The sequence below is a fragment of the Eublepharis macularius genome, chromosome 6, assembly GCF_028583425.1.
Source record: "Eublepharis macularius isolate TG4126 chromosome 6, MPM_Emac_v1.0, whole genome shotgun sequence".
NCBI lineage: Eukaryota > Metazoa > Chordata > Lepidosauria > Squamata > Eublepharidae > Eublepharis > Eublepharis macularius.
This window is the reverse complement of record NC_072795.1, coordinates 41,449,731-41,465,456: the sequence shown is the minus strand read 5'-3', so window position 1 is coordinate 41,465,456 and position 15,726 is coordinate 41,449,731. Positions and strand designations below refer to the sequence as shown.

Below are 15,726 nucleotides of genomic sequence, written 5' to 3'. Positions count from 1 at the left end.
CACACTGAGCAGGGTGTTTCTACCTCAGCACGAGTGGTCCCTCAACAGGGTTTACCTCCACCAGGTCTTCCACGCATGGGGTACACCACTCATCGACCTCTTCGCCACGGCCCACAACAAGCAGGCCCCGCTGTTCTGCTCCCGGGCCGGAATTGGCCGTCTCTCCCTTGGGGATGCCTTTCAGATACCCTGGTCCCCGGGGCTCTTTTATGCCTTCCCGCCCTTTCCGCTCCTGCACAAGGTCCTCTCCAGGACAAGGGCCTTCAACACCCACTGTATCCTGATTGCCCCACAGTGGCCCCGCCAGGATTGGTTCCCGCTCTTACTCTCCCTTTCACAGGGGCGGTGCCTAGCACTTCCGCCGGCCCCGGACCTATTGACCAGGGACGGGGTCAGACACCACAATGTGGCAGTTCTGAGCCTGGCTGCCTGGCTCCTGTGCGCTCCGGAGTAGGCCTCTCCTCGGAGGTTCTTAAAGTCATTCTAAATGCCCGGAAGCCATCTACCAGGCTGTCCTACCAGAGGAAGTGGTCACGTTTTTCCCGGTGGCTGGCCCCTAAAGGGGTCTCTCCCTTTGATTGCCCCTTACCTATGGTTCTCGACTACCTCCTATATTTGTGCTCACAGGGTCTTGCCTTCTCCAGCATTAAAGTCCACATGGCTGCGATCTCTGCTTTTCATGAGCAGATTGATGGAAAGACCGTTTTTACTCACTGGCTTTCCAAGCAGTTCCTAAAGGGCCTGTTCAAGACCTTCCCTCCTAGGGCCCCGCCGATTCCTCAGTGGAGTCTGTCCCTGGTACTCTCCCAACTGATGCTCCGGCCCTTCGAGCCCCTATCCACCTGTCCCCTGGCCTTGCTCACTCAAAAGGTGGCCTTTCTGGTGGCAGTCACGTCTTCTAGGCGTGTTGGGGAGCTGTCTGCTCTGAGGTGTGACCCTCCCTTCCTGCAGTTTTTCCCTGGTACCGTGATGCTCCACACTAGCATGGAGTTTCTGCCCAAGGTAGTCTCCAAATTTCACCTACAGCAAAAGGTGGTCCTCCCTTCCTTTTTTCCAACACCCTCATCCCCAGGGGAACGAGCACTACACACACTGGATGTAAAGCGTGCTTTATTGTTTTATTTACATCGCACCAAATGTTTCAGGAAATCTCCTGCCCTGTTTTTGTGTTACTCTGGCCCTCGCAAGGGCTCACCTGCTTCTGCCCAGTCCATCTCTCGCTGGATTGTGTCTACAATTAAACTTTGCTATCAGCATGCTGGAGTCCAGTGTCCCTTGTTGGTTACCGCTCATTCCACTCGAGCGCAAGCTGCTTCTGCTGCCTTCCTGCGAGGAGTGCCGCTCCGGGACGTCTGCCAAGCTGCGACATGGTCCACTGCAGACACTTTCATCAAACACTATTCTGTGGATGTGAATGCACGGCGTGAATCAGCTGTTGGCACGGCTGTCCTGCATTCTTTGTTCCAGTAGACACTCACACCCGCCCCCATTGGTGAGATGCTAATTATTCTCCCAATGTGGGGCTGCACAGAAGGACGAAGACGATAAACAGGGTTTCTCACCTGTAACTGTTGATCGTCGAGTCTCTTCTGTGCAGACACACATTCCCTCCCGCCTGCCCCGCTGTGAGTGCTTGGTTTACTCCATTGTTTCTCCGGCGGCTCAGGTGAACTGAGGGAATGCCGGGGACGTTCGGATATATATGCATTCAAAATTGGCGGGAACACCGGCGCGCATGCGCGGTGGATCCGAACGTCCCCTTCACATCTCTAAAAGCTAGAAAAATCTTTTCCGCGGCTGGCCTGCGCCTGCGCAGTCCCAATGTGTGTCTGCACAGAAGAGACTCGACGATCAACAGTTACAGGTGAGAAACCCTGTTTTTCTCTTTTAGTAACATGGAGTGGTGGCCATGATTTTGAACCTAAATGGTGTATTAACACTTCCATATTTTGGGAGGCATTTCAGATTAACTACTTGGGTGTAATCCATTGATTGCCATACGAATAAGCTCACAAGTATGCCAAATAGTATCAATCCCAAAACTTGTGACTGGAGATTCTGCTTCCTTTCTCTAACAAATAGTGACCAATGTTTACTTTCCTATTCTTATTTCTTTGGCTAAGTTTTTGAAAATTAATGTCAGAACACTTAATCTAAATCTGCTGAATCATATCGGGGGACAAGTCATAATGTCATCATTTATACAGGTTCTACAACAGAATGATGAAGCAGCATTTAACCTCTAGATTTTTAACCACATGACTTGGGAAAGCAGGCCTAATATACTGTCATAGCTCAACCTTGTAATTAAGTTTATGATTTGTGCACTTCTATGTTATGTTATTTACATACATGAGGTAGAAGAGGCAATAAAGTGCGAGTTATGATATTGCAGTGAAATTAATTTTCTTGATCTCATCATGTTTGGTGGAGATTCTTTGGCCAGCAGTATCAAAGTGGTGGTTTAGGATTCACTTTGAAACTATGAAAGGCAAATTTAGCCTTTTGCAATAGGAATACTAGTTTTCTTGCTAACGCTTCAGCAGTATGTGTCTTCTGTAACCTCATGGAAACAAGAAAAAACGTTTGGAAGCATATAGTGTTTTATTTGTGGTATGCCAGGTGGTATAACTGACACAGGCTTTTTAAAATGAAACTCTTTTTCATTGACAGGGGAAAGTTCATCTTGAATTAAAACTGAATGAACTGATTACAGATAATGGATCAGTCTGCCAACAGCTAGTAGTAAAGTAAGAATATTTATCAATTCTTATTCTAGTTTTGCTTGCTGTTGAAAATCCAATGGTGTGATAAAACTGCTTCAGGGACTTTATTCACAAAGAACAAAATCTTTCAAGATTGCTCCCAAATGTTTCATCTGTGTTACTGCAGAACTTCTTGCAATCAAACTGGCCTGGAATTATTTTATTTTACACAGAGACCATAGATGATTATACATCTCACATTGAAGCTATATGTATAAAAATTTACCTACTCAAGCCTCACAAGGCAAGTATAAAAACTGCAACTTGATTCAAATTCATACAATTTATAATCTGATATTGTCTAGTCTTACATTCAGTGGAATCTTAGAACAAGTAATCTCCAAAACAAGACACAGAAGCTGATTAAACATGTTCTGTTTTTTGTTTGACTACACTAAATATGATTTTAAGTGACAGATTTATCATGGTCAAGCACTGAATAATCAAGCCCTCCTAAAACCAGTTATCCTCAGATACTTTAAAGAATTGTGACAATGATCTGGCACTAGGTAATTTATACACATGACAAAATAGTTCTCTGTAATTTCGAGAGGCTTCTTGCTGTGTGTTGACATTGGTCTCTTGGAGTTTTAGCACCTCCGTCATCCATAATGGCACTGTATGAAATTGTAAGCTTATGGATGCTTTCTTAAGGAATGGAATGTGAGTTCTTGAAGACATTTCAGAATAATTTGAGTTGTTTCAAGTATTAAAATCTGTGTAGAGGCCTGTTAAATGCTAAAGGCATAAAATCTTTAGCTGCTGGGATACAGACATTTACACTATACAGGTATCCTTTCAGTTTGCTGGTGAAAAAGGAGAATTTGGAGGTACTTATGTACGTATAGAGTTCCAGCACTCTTATAGTGATAGCTCTGTTTCTGGAAGCTGAACTTACCATGCTTTCCCTCTCATAGTTCTTTCCATCTGGTAATTTTATAGTAGTTAAGTCAACATTATATTAGCATAAACTTCCTGTGATCATAAATCCAAGTTTCTTAAAGGAAGATTATGTAAATATTCTGTCCAATTCATTTCCATTTCTGTGAAAATCCCAACCGTTTAATCTTGAGAGCCATGGCAGCTAACTTTTTATTGTTTATTTACGTTAATTGTCTGCTTTTCTCACTGAGGCTTACACTGTGTAAGTCAATACAAACCTTGACCTGGATAACCAAGGCTAGCCTGATCTTGTCAGATCTCTGAAGCTAAGTAGGATTGGCCCTGGTTAGTACTTAGATGGGAGACTGCCAACAAAGGCCATGGTTGCTATGTAGAGGCAGGCAATAGCAAGCTTACCTGTGTTTGTCTCTTGCCTTTAAACCCCTACAGGGTTGCCAAACGTTGACAACAACTTGATGGCACTTTGCATACACAGAACATGTTTTTGCAATATTAGTTATCCTTGTTCTTGTTTTTCAGCTTTTTCTTAAAGAGCTTATTCTCTGATCTGGGCCATCTCTTTCGTATTGTCTTTCCTAGCAGAGCTCCCCATTGCAATGTTTGAACTTCTTTTATTACTTCCTTCCACATTTCAAGATAACATCACTAAGAGTTTCCACTTGTTCAAATTTGCCTGTAAGGAGAGTTCCACTAGATTGTCCCTCCTGGGTCTTACTCAGTGATTGATCCTCCTCCCCTATCCATGCATTTACATATATTGCTTTTCTTTTCCCTGCGATCTGCCATAATCTTGGCAAATGATGCGGTTATGTTGTCACTATCTTGTGATTTTCTGGAAAGAAATTTGGGGCTTATTGGGTGTAAATTTAGACCTTGAGGCATTGGGGTTGCAGATAAAATTCCCATTTAAATGACGGAAGAAATCATAATTGAACTAAATATAGGTAATTGCATTTCTGAAAATACTGGAAATACTGGCTCCCCAGCAGCTTCCAGGGGCCTCCTCAGCTAATGCCATCTTACAAACTGCGGGACCCTCAGGGCCTTATTGAGATGAACACTTGGCTTAAGTGACAGTTGTTCTATGGCTGCCTGCCTTTGGTTCTACATATAATTGATTTCCATTTTATTTAGAAAATTGATATGCCTGATTGCTTGTCATGGATACAGAATACTTCCCTAGTTTGAGTGTTAACCTCCAGAGCAACTCAGTGACTTCAAAAGATAGAATAAGGGAAAATTGCTCCACAAAGAGTATAATAAGCTGAAAGATCCATCTCCTTATGTTCCTCTTCCCTCTGTTGTAAAGGTTAGCAGTACTTGCTGTGTGAATTAGGGCCACTTCCTAGTTAGTTCTGTCAGTGTGACAAGTCATGTGCAGCAGCTACCTCGTGGCTCTGAATTACACAGTGGATTTTATTTGTTTTGCTTTTTTTAAATCCTGGCATCACTATGAAATTTGAGGCAACATACATAGTGTTTTCAGGAGTTTTTTCATCTATGCACTGACCAAACATTTTCTTGCTTAGCTTCAACAGAGTTCCTTGATCATATGCCTTTCAACCATAACCATGGCATTATTGATCCCTCTGAAGAATGTAACACATAGGCTGAGTTTAAATTTTCAGCCAGCTGGCAATAGGATTGTTGATGCAATAAAAACTAGAGATGAAAGGCATCTGCTTTCTTATGTCTTTATTTTAAAGAAGCGAAGCTCATCAGAAGGACAAATGTTTGTAGACTTAGGAAAATTTAAAATGTAGAATTTGCATTAACTCATTGCATTTTTGCCCATCAGACTTGAAACATTTTAAACAAACCCTGACTGGATTAATTTGTACTTTGATCTTTTTTTCTCCAAACTGTAGTTTGAAGGAATGTCATGGGCTGCCTCTTATCAATGGACAAAATTGTGACCCTTATGCTACAGTGTCAGTTGTGGGTCCTTCAAGGTAATATTTTAAAATGTATTCAAGTGTAATATATTGAACCAAGGACCAAAGTTCATGAGAGGCTGCAAGTCCATAATAGGGTTTCCTGTGGAAAATACTCCCATGAGGAGGAAGGAGTCTGCAATGGGACTGCTGGATATTGACCTCACCCTGCGATGGCTTGTGTGAATTAGTCCCCTGTAGGTACTTTTTAGCCCATTAGGGAGAAAACAGTAGGTTAATCTATATTTGAGGAAAGTGCAAAGAGGGAAAGTTGTGTGTGTGTGGGGGGGAGGGGTGTTTAATCTCCCAGTACCACAGTCCTAATCTAAATTATCCCCTCCCCTCATCTGCTACTTAAAAGGCTTAGAGATGGGAGATTGCATCATAGATTATAAATGTTTTACATAGATGCACATGGTTGGCAGTGATGATGTAAAACACTAATTTTCAATTATCAATGTATAGAAGTCTTAGTGAACAAGAGAATGTGGAATTAAGCACCACTTTAGAAGGTTTTGTATACTGACAAATTCCACCTCTATTATGCAGTTATGCAGTTTGTGCCACATATTTACGGTAACTGGAAAACAATTTTTCACTTAAAACTGAAATGTTTATTACATAGAGGGCTGTTTGGAATAGAGAAGGCTACTTGCTGCTCCCTTTGGAAAAATATGAAATCAGATGAAAAAGGGAATGTGTGGAAAATGCTGCCAGATGAAGGGAAGAAGGGATTAGGCTAGTTTTGAATACTATGTCATATGCTGATAACTAATGCCTTTTGGATGCCTTGTTGCATACAGTTGTTTGTGGCCAAAATCTACAAATAAAATTGCAGTAATGTATATAAGCATATCTAAAATTACAAATCTTACATGTAATTATCTAGCTGTTTTTAATACTTAGTATGCACATTGGCTTCAGAGGGGCTACAGAATTTCAGGTAGTTAGTAATACACTCTTCCATTTACCAAGAGATCATTCCTCTTATGAAAGACCTGTCTTTAAAATATTGTTAAACTGCATAGTATCTGTATGTAAATATAGTATTTTGTAACTGTGTATATAAGTTCTGTATGTTAAAACTGCACCATATTGGAACAGGAATGATCAAAAGAAGACAAAAGTAAAGAAGAAAACGAGCAACCCACAATTTAATGAAACATTTTATTTTGAGGTAACTAATTTCTTATTAACCTGTTGGTGTATTTTCTATTTATGCTGTTTTAAGCTTCTTCCAAGCTATTAAAATACTAATTATGAAGCAAAAAACATCTTTATTGCACAGCATAATTGGTGTACATGTCACCTTAGAATTTTATATGCAAGAAATAGGACCCATTCCAAAATAAACACAGAGGAAAGTAACAGGAGGAGGGGGTAGAAGGAAAAAGGTAGTATGTGATGAATGTCAGCGGACTCATTAACATTTACTAAACTTAATTACAGTTGGAAACAGATTTAAAATGTTCAGTCAAAGGCCTCATGAAATAGGTGTGATTAGGATAGGTTTGAAGGAAGAGAAAAGGGGTGCTTATTAATAAATATTGAGGGAAGGAATTCCAGTCAAAGAGGCAGCAAGAGAGTGATTGGAAATAATAGAGACTGATACTGCAATACAAGCAGGGCAACACCAGTCTAAGCCCATTGATTCTGATGCCATAGAATTACATTATAGGAGACCTTAAGATATCTGAGGATGATACCCGTGGAAGAGTGGATGTCACAGGCAGAGATATAGAGAAACAAGCACTGAAAATAGTGTAGAGCAAGGCCATGGGGAGCCTTATAGGTCAAGACAAGAAATCTTTTCTGGATGCAGAAGAGATAGGTATCCAGTGAATGAATTTGAAGAAGAGCATTATGTGGTTTGAGCCATGGGAGAGGACAACCATTTTGACTGTAGAGCTTTGGATAGAGGTGAAAGTCTTGGTAGTGAAAGAAGGGCACACAGAAGGTTGCAGTTATCAGAAAGCCAGAGTATGAACCACAACTTTAGTGGGGTGGAGAGAGAAGTGGTGATATATGGGTAGCAACTGATTGAACACGAGGACAAAAAGTTCAGACCTAGCCAAGAAGACTATGTTCTTGGTCGGCAAGGTAGATAGTGATGTTAATATGTGTTATTGAAAGCAGGAAGCTTTGGGGGTAAGTGTAGTTATTCTTGGACGAGATGAGTTTGAGGTAACAATTTAAGTTTGAGGTAGCAGTGCACCATCCAAGTAGCTTTATTGTGCAGGCAGTGATGTAAGGTATAAGTCATTGTCATCAGCCAAATAATGGTTTTGAAGTCATGAAATTTGAAGAGTCATGGGAAGTCATGGAAGAAGAGACAGTAATAAGAATAGCAGGGAACCAGCAGCTGAAGCCTGAGGCAACACTTCCCCAGAGGTAATGTTGACAAGAAATCAAGTAGAGGGAAGGAGAACCAGTTAACAATTATGGAAATTTAAAGTTGGGGGGGGGCAAAGGGGTGAGGATTATCAGTTGTATCATGAAGAGTGAGAACAGAAGGGATAGATTTTCGATTTGGTAGTGAAAATCATTTTAATTCAATTTCAGTAGAGTACAGAGATAAGATTTTAGATGGTCAAGAGTTCGGAAAAGCCAAGAGAGTAAACAGTGTCTTCTAGGAAGTTGATGGCAAATGAGAGAAGTGCATTCCCAATATACAAAATATTTTGAAGTCCAAACAATTCTGACGCTGTTCGAGTTGTAAGTCACAGGAGAGGGTTTAGCTTTTTCCTGATGAAGTTATAGCTCAAAATGTGTTGACTTTTCCCCACTTTTTTTGTCATATTTTTTTTGTTTTCCATTACTAAAAATGTTTTTTGCTTCATATTTATTTCCAGCTCTTTTGCCCAACTAAATGCTAATTAGAAGTTCATGGAAGTTCTCTGTTATGCCTTGAAATGTAGTCCTTAATACACGTATAAAGTGTGAGAGTCCATGATTCCCTGCACAATATAGCTTCCTCAGGATTATTCTTTCCATTAAATATCATAAAACAAACCCGCCAAATCTGATTCAACAATAATAAAAATATGTTGCAATCATATAATCAATTTTTTTTAAAATAAGTGTTTTAGTCTTTAAATTTCTAGGGTTAAATTACTGCACTATGTATGAAATCCAGTATACAGAGTTAATTTTTAACAGTTCATTCCAAGTTTGTTTGGACTGAAAAGTTCACCTTCAGAGAATCTCTGTTGTCTTTTTGTTCTTTCTTTTTTTCCTGCTGTCTTTGATAAGTGTGCGCTGCTTCTGTTAAGTGGGGGATCACTTGAGGTTATTTGAGAGCAGAAAGCAGATACTCTTGATTACATACTATTGAAATCTGAGAACTTATTTAGAGACTCAGAACAGTTGCACACGCTTCTGTCCAGTTTTAACACTATTTCATAGCGATTTCAAAATAAGTATGAGTAATAACTAGAGGTGGGCATGGACCGGAAAATGGACCTAAATTTGACACGAACTTGCCCTGTTCAACGTTCATGAACAGTCGTCCTGTGGGAGGTGCGTTTTTCACGGAGCCACAACTTTGGGGTGTATCCATTGCTTTGTGAACACAGACATCCCGACGCCAAGCAATCAATTCCCTAGGCAACATAGGAGCTGCCTGCAGACCTTTTGCTGCCTTTGGAACACACCAGTCTTAGCCCTGAAAACCTTGATAGGCAGCTCTGGCTGTCAACCAGAGAGTTCCCATTATTCTCTATGTGGGCGTTTAGGGCAGAACCACAGTTTCACTTTCCAGCCCACAGTTACCGAGTAAGGAACTACTTGTTACAGGAGTTTTTTTGCATTGCGCATCAAGAAAGGGAGGCTTGAGGCTTGTGCTGCAGCAGTGCTCTGGGAGCAAACTTATTATAAGTTATTGGGTTTCCTCGGCTGAGGGCTCACTCTTCTGTTTCATTTTTTCCCCTTTCTACTATATACTTGTGGGGTGGTGGGCTAAGGCTCTGAGTTTCTGGAGTTAAACCTGTGTTGGCTGACTCCATTTTTAATTGATCTATAGTTTTTTTAACACAGAGCTGTAAGGTCCCCTCCAAAACAAGCACACAATGGGGCAGCCCTAGTTGGGTGTGCTTGCTAATTGGCCAGCTTGCTTGAGGAAGATGCAGGAGGAAGACAGCAAACTGCTCTAGCTGCCTCTCTCCACCCTATTTGTTCCTAATTCGAGGAAGAATCTGACAGGAACTGGATAGACACACAGATTCAGCCTTTCCCAGGGTCAAATCTCCCTGAAACTTGGGAGGTCATTAGGGGACAGTTAGGAGTAGCTCCCCTGCGAATTTGGTCGATGTTGAACTTCAGGGAGGGCATTTTAGAACATCTCAAAGAAGGTGCCCCTTTCCCTCCTATTTGTTCCTATTGCAAGGAAGAATCTGACAGCAAATGGAAGTTTCCTGGGGGTGGCCGCTTTGGGGATCTTGGACCTCCAAAATGCAGTCTTGGCTAAATTTGGAGGGTGGCTGGAGGGGAGCCTGCTGAAGACTTGCTGCGAGTTTGGTATCTCTGAGTGTGAATGAGGCAGTCCCAGGGCCCCCAGAAGTGACGAACCGGTTCGCGAACCCAGGCGGGTCCATGAAAAGTTCTTGGTCCGTGAAACACAATGGACCACAGGCCAATGGTCCATGGTTTTTTTCCAGTCCATGCCCATCTCTAGTAATACATTTTTTACCTGCCAGACCATTTGTAGTACACATGACTTAGGTGGCTTTCATCTGCCATTGATACAAATGTACAAATAGGGAGTCCTTAAAATTCTCTGCTGGGAGAGAGAAAATGAAATATGAGGAGTGGGAAGGGGGGCAAAATAATATTCCTTTGCTTTTCTTCCCTCTCACTTCCCAACCCTTTACACTAATAATTGTCTCAAACCCTCTGACCCAAAGGAGCGTGTGAGGGGTAAGACATTTGGGTCCTAACAAATGTTCAAAATAATACACTATTTGAGCACCCAGTTTTTCTTTTGATTTGGATAGGAAGAGAGTTCAACCTCTGCTTTATCCCATTGGTGGGAGTGAGTTACGCTTCCAAAATTAATACCCTCCTATTCCTGTTATGCTTCTGTGCTCTCTCTTCTCTGTGCAGTCTGCTGCTAAAGTCTATTAAAGTTAGTGTAAAAAGAAGAGGCAGGGAATAAATTTTACCAGTCCACTGCCTTCTTGCAGTAACGGAGGTCTGTACAGGGAGCCTACAAACTAGGACCCCAGTATATCTGCATGTAGACATACTACTTCTGAAATGTGCAAGTTGGTAGGTCTACCTAAAGAATTGCCAGTCCTTTTCTAGGCTCAGCTGAATTTCAGGAAAGCTGTTGCAGATCAGATGAGAGTAATGTTCTCTTGAGACATTTCAGGCAAAACATCCTTGTTGTATTGCTGCAGTAATTGAAATCCAATTAAGAGTTAAATGTTCTGATCACATTGTAATATAGTAGTGATGGCAGCTCAGTATTGGGCTTCGTTTCCTGTCTGTCCTAAATAAATAAATCTTCCCTCAAACCACTTGAATTTGACTGTAATGTTGTCACTCCTTAGAATGTCATGCAAATTACTTTGCCCTTTGCGTTGAAAGGTAAGCATCCTTTAGACATCAAGGCTATGAGGCTACCCTCATAAATGCTTTGCTGATGGCTGTATATAGTTTTGGTGACAGGTGCCATTTGTTCCACTTCACTGGCTTCTAGTCACTCATGTAAATCCTACATGCCTTGATAATCCAGAACCAGTTCATAGATTACTAAGAAGATGCTTCTGAAACTCTTAAGTATATATTAGCTTGGCTGTTGCCTTGCATTTCAGGCTATATTGGAAGATAATTGGTTTTTCTAGAACACAACTAGTTTTAGAAAGGTATAGGATTGCAAAATGGGTATTGCGAAATTACTTTGAGTTTTACTTACAGGTAACCAGGTCCAGTAGTTATACCAAAAAGTCACAGTTTCAGGTGGAAGAAGAAGATATTGAGAAGCTGGAAGTCAGGTACATTCTTTAGTATATTGTATGAAACAGTCAATGCTGTTTTATAATTAAAATTAAAAGTTACCAAATTATTTCTGAAAACCGGAAGATAGTCTTCTATTTTTGGGAAAGAAACCCTCAGTCTAAATTGCATTTTTTAACTGTTTGAATTCATTAAATCCTTTCAAACTTGCAACGATTCAGTTGACAGAATCTAGTTGTGATATAGCAAGTGTAGCATATTGACATAAACAAAATATATTACCTTGTGTACTCACTTAATGGATAAGTCCAGGGCTTGAATGCTTTCTTTGCCCATTCCCTTTGTTGTCAGGCAAAGATATTGAGGAGTTGTCTTCTTCCTGTGCAGAGGCGGGGAGATGGATTGCGTAAACTGAACCTTCTCTCCCAGTCTCCTCCTGTCTTTGCTTTTTAAAATCACCTTTTCCTTTCAGGCCTGAGGTGGGTAACAGAACTTTAAGAATTGTAATGCAGTAATAAAAGTAAATACACCCTCTTTAAAACATCGCAGGCTCTGGATCAAATTAGATATGCAGGTTTTTAAAGAGTTGGGTCTGGGTTTCCCAGGCCCAACTTGGGTTCCCTGTAGCCACACAGCAGCTGCAGGGAATAACTTAAAAATTAAAGAACAGCCCATTTGGCCTTGGAACACCTGTGAAGGGGGAGAAAGGGCTCCTGCTTTCCTTTCCAAGCCAATTTCCTTGATCAAAATAGTGCTGGAGGGTGTCATTTTTCAGTTTTTGTACTCCACTCCATTGCAACTCCATGTAGAGTATTCCATGAACATGGAGCAGCAAAAACAGGAAAAGAATGCCCCCATCCCCAGTGATGTTTCAGCACAGGAAAATGGTTGGAGGGCAGGAGCCCTTTCTCTTTCTGCAGCAGCATTCCAAGATGAAATGGGCTATCCTTTATTTTTTAACAGCCATTCCCTACAGTGGCTGTGTGGATTCCCGAGACTCAACTCTTTCAAAATAAGGAAATCTAGTTTGGCCTTTCACCTGTTAAACATCAACACTCTTGGTGATTTCAAGAAATCTCTTCCATGATGACTTTCAGAAGGGTTTGAAAAACACAACTGAATTCCTTTATGGAAGGGAATTGGCATGTGGCCTCTGGAAGGCCATCTGCAAAACGGGAATAGTAGAGAAGGCTAATTTTGAGCAGAGGCCAAAAGTACATAATGTAGTGAAAGGTTAGTTAACAAGGAATGCTGAGCAAACTTGAGAGGGTATGTGTCTTCATACTAAAAGAGGCAGTTCTTCATTTATATCTGCCTCAGGCTGTGATGGGTTTTAAAGGTTAAAATAAACCCTGAAACTAATTGGTGGTCAGTATAGTGTTAGATAAGATGTAATGTGCTCAAGCCAGCATGTGATCAGGCAGCCACATTTTGCATCATCTGAAACTTCACATTGTGGTCAGGGGCAGCCCCACATAGAGGGCATAGTAGTGATCCAGCCTGGAGGCTGTTGGATCAAGGTTCAATGTAAGCAGATTGGCTGAGTCTAGAAGAAACTTCCTAACCAGATCTAACTGCAAAAGGCACTAGCTTAGTTCAGGCACTCACAAAATCATGGTTTAAGTAAGCAACTATATTTAGCATGATTGGGCTAAACATGGTCCATTCCACTGTAGTTAAAATCATTGTTTTTTGTTATATCTGAATGAAGCCAACTTGTATTTTCTTCTTAGTAGCTTAGCTATGATCTAAAAGATTGTCTGAGTGTAAAAGGAACAGTTTATTAACTTGCCTTAACTGAATACCATAGACTTTGGGGTGTTCTCATTTAATAATATCACAATAGATGTATCTTTTACGAGGTAGGTGAAAAACAATCATACCACAACACAGCTGGATTTCATTTTCTTCTTTTTAACATATGTGCCGTCTTAGCAGAAATGTTGGTGAGGTAAGACACAAGAACTCAGAGTGCATGCCTCTGATAGTCTGCAGTGGTTTTTTAGGTTGTGAGAACTTGAGATGTTCTATATTTTAAAAGCATGTGTCAGTGAAGTGCTACAGATATGACAGAGTGATTGATAAATAGGAAATGTATGAGTAAAAATGAACTACAGATGCCTGAGAAGAAAATGATAGTGTCACTTTTTTATTTGAATGCATAGATACCATCCATTATTGCTTTTCTTTTTCTGACACAGTCTCACATTTTAGCAAACAGACTTATTGCATTAATTGCCTGTTAAGGAATTAATAAGACAATTTCTCTTGTGGTAGAAGAAATATTGGGTGTGAGTCTAACCTTGTGTGCATGCTGAGTTGTTTGTGGTGACCTTTGATTAAAATTATATAAAAGTCTGAAATTTACAAAAACCAGTGATAAACTAATGGTTAACTTTCAGGGTTGATTTATGGAACAATGGGAACTTGGTGCAAGACCTTTTCCTAGGAGAAATTAAGATTCCTGTCAAGACGTTGGGAAGTGATTCCTTCCAAGCTTGGTAAGCAGATACTTAGTAGAAGTTGGCATTTTTTTAAAGGGACAGCAACTAGGTAGTACTGGAGAAATTGTATGACTTGACTCTTCATAATGTAGAATCCCTGTGATTCACCAATACATGTTTAAATTTAAAAGTAAGAGTTGACCTGAGGTTTGGGTTTCTTGCTTCAGCAGTGCAACCTAAAAGTTGACCTTTTCCAGTGTTCTTTTCAAGAATTTCAGCAAGTAGCAAGCTATAGGTAGTCTTTCAGTGGATCACAGTCTATCTTCTGCCCCTAGTATATAGCATAAATACATGGGTGGGGTAAGCTGAAATGTTTCAAAATTGTAAGAGTAAATAATAACTCATGCCAGTAAATGCCAATGTGTGTCTGTACTGAGAGAATCCTCCTCCCCCTGAGACAAACAGTTTATGATAGCGACAAAAAACAGTATGTGTGTTTCATTCTGGACCTGGCCTTAAACTGATTGTCACCTGGCATGTGGCAGCATGATGCAGTGATTTTTTTTATCTAAGACTTGTAGAGCTAGATTCCTGATTGTGCGCTGAATTTTCTGGCCGTTCTTGGGCCAGTCATCGCTGTCTAGTGTACCCTGAAGGATTTTTGCAGTGAGGGAGTGGGCATGTATACAATTAGGTGGCAGAATGAAATAAAAATGTAACAAATTGTATCTGACTGCAACTTAAGCTTTGCATTTTACTTTCTCTTTTTAAGGTACCTTCTACAGCCAAGAGATAATGGAAATAAGTCCTCTAAAAGTGATGATCTTGGATCACTTAGACTGAATATATGTTACAGTGAAGACCGTGTGCTTCCATCTGAGTATTATGCCCCCCTCAGGAACTTGCTGCTAAAGTCCACAGAAGTTGAGGTACTTGAACAGCACTTTTGAGGAGGGTTGCACATTGCTTGAAGAAATGAATACAAAGCAGCCAGTTCTTGTACCACATTAATCCGATAAGTGGTATTGCAAGTCTGCTTTGCATTGCATTGCTTGTATAAAAGATTGCCTGGATCATCAACTGAGACCAGAAAACTGTATGAATACTGCCACACAACTGTTTTGAAAAGCAGCCCCTTGTGTGTCTAAAAAGTACTTGCCACCATTCCTGGTGCTGAAGATTTCTGAAGGGCCATTCATCAAGCTGTGTGTTCCAGAATTTGGGGCTCTTCCTTGCTCATCTCCCAGGTTTTAGCAAGTTTGGCAAGTTTTAGCTGAAGAAGTCACATTTTCCATCTATTGGCAAAAATCCTATGAAAAGAGTGACACTCTGATAGTGAAAGTAATTTTCAGTTAGAAAGAGACAAGAAGCCCTTGGCTTTCAAATTAGGTCTTAAAACCCTTGACCTCATGCTGCTGTCCCTGACGAGGACAGTTCATCCAGGCTGAGCCAAACAGTCTGGAATTTGTGAATTAGGATGACATTCAGGAAGCAGGCTACATCCAAACTACAGCAAGCAGCAGGTTGTAATATTTCAGTGCTTGAGTTTTTAAAGGGGATTTTCCCTTACATCCTCCTGTATTAATCAGATTCCCACATTTAAATTGCTGATATTTACACAACTTCCATTCCTAGCTCATAAACCCATTCTGATTACAGGTCACTTCTGACCACGCCTTTGCCAGAGGGTTTTATGGAATTGGAATACTTTCAGTTATAATAGAA

At 40.7% G+C, this 15,726-nt stretch overlaps 1 protein-coding gene across 2 annotated transcripts in view; it reads left to right on the top strand.

Annotated features, from left to right (window-relative positions):
* RASA2 (RAS p21 protein activator 2) overlaps positions 1 to 15,726 on the top strand; it is a 66,136-nt gene that overhangs the window by 21,753 nt on the left and 28,657 nt on the right. For both annotated transcript variants that reach the window (XM_054982988.1, XM_054982987.1), the window contains exons 5-10: positions 2,674 to 2,750; positions 5,537 to 5,620; positions 6,707 to 6,779; positions 11,519 to 11,595; positions 13,960 to 14,058; positions 14,774 to 14,930. In XM_054982988.1, coding sequence (XP_054838963.1) covers positions 2,674 to 2,750; positions 5,537 to 5,620; positions 6,707 to 6,779; positions 11,519 to 11,595; positions 13,960 to 14,058; positions 14,774 to 14,930 — 567 coding nt within the window. The remainder of the gene's footprint in view (positions 1 to 2,673; positions 2,751 to 5,536; positions 5,621 to 6,706; positions 6,780 to 11,518; positions 11,596 to 13,959; positions 14,059 to 14,773; positions 14,931 to 15,726) is intronic.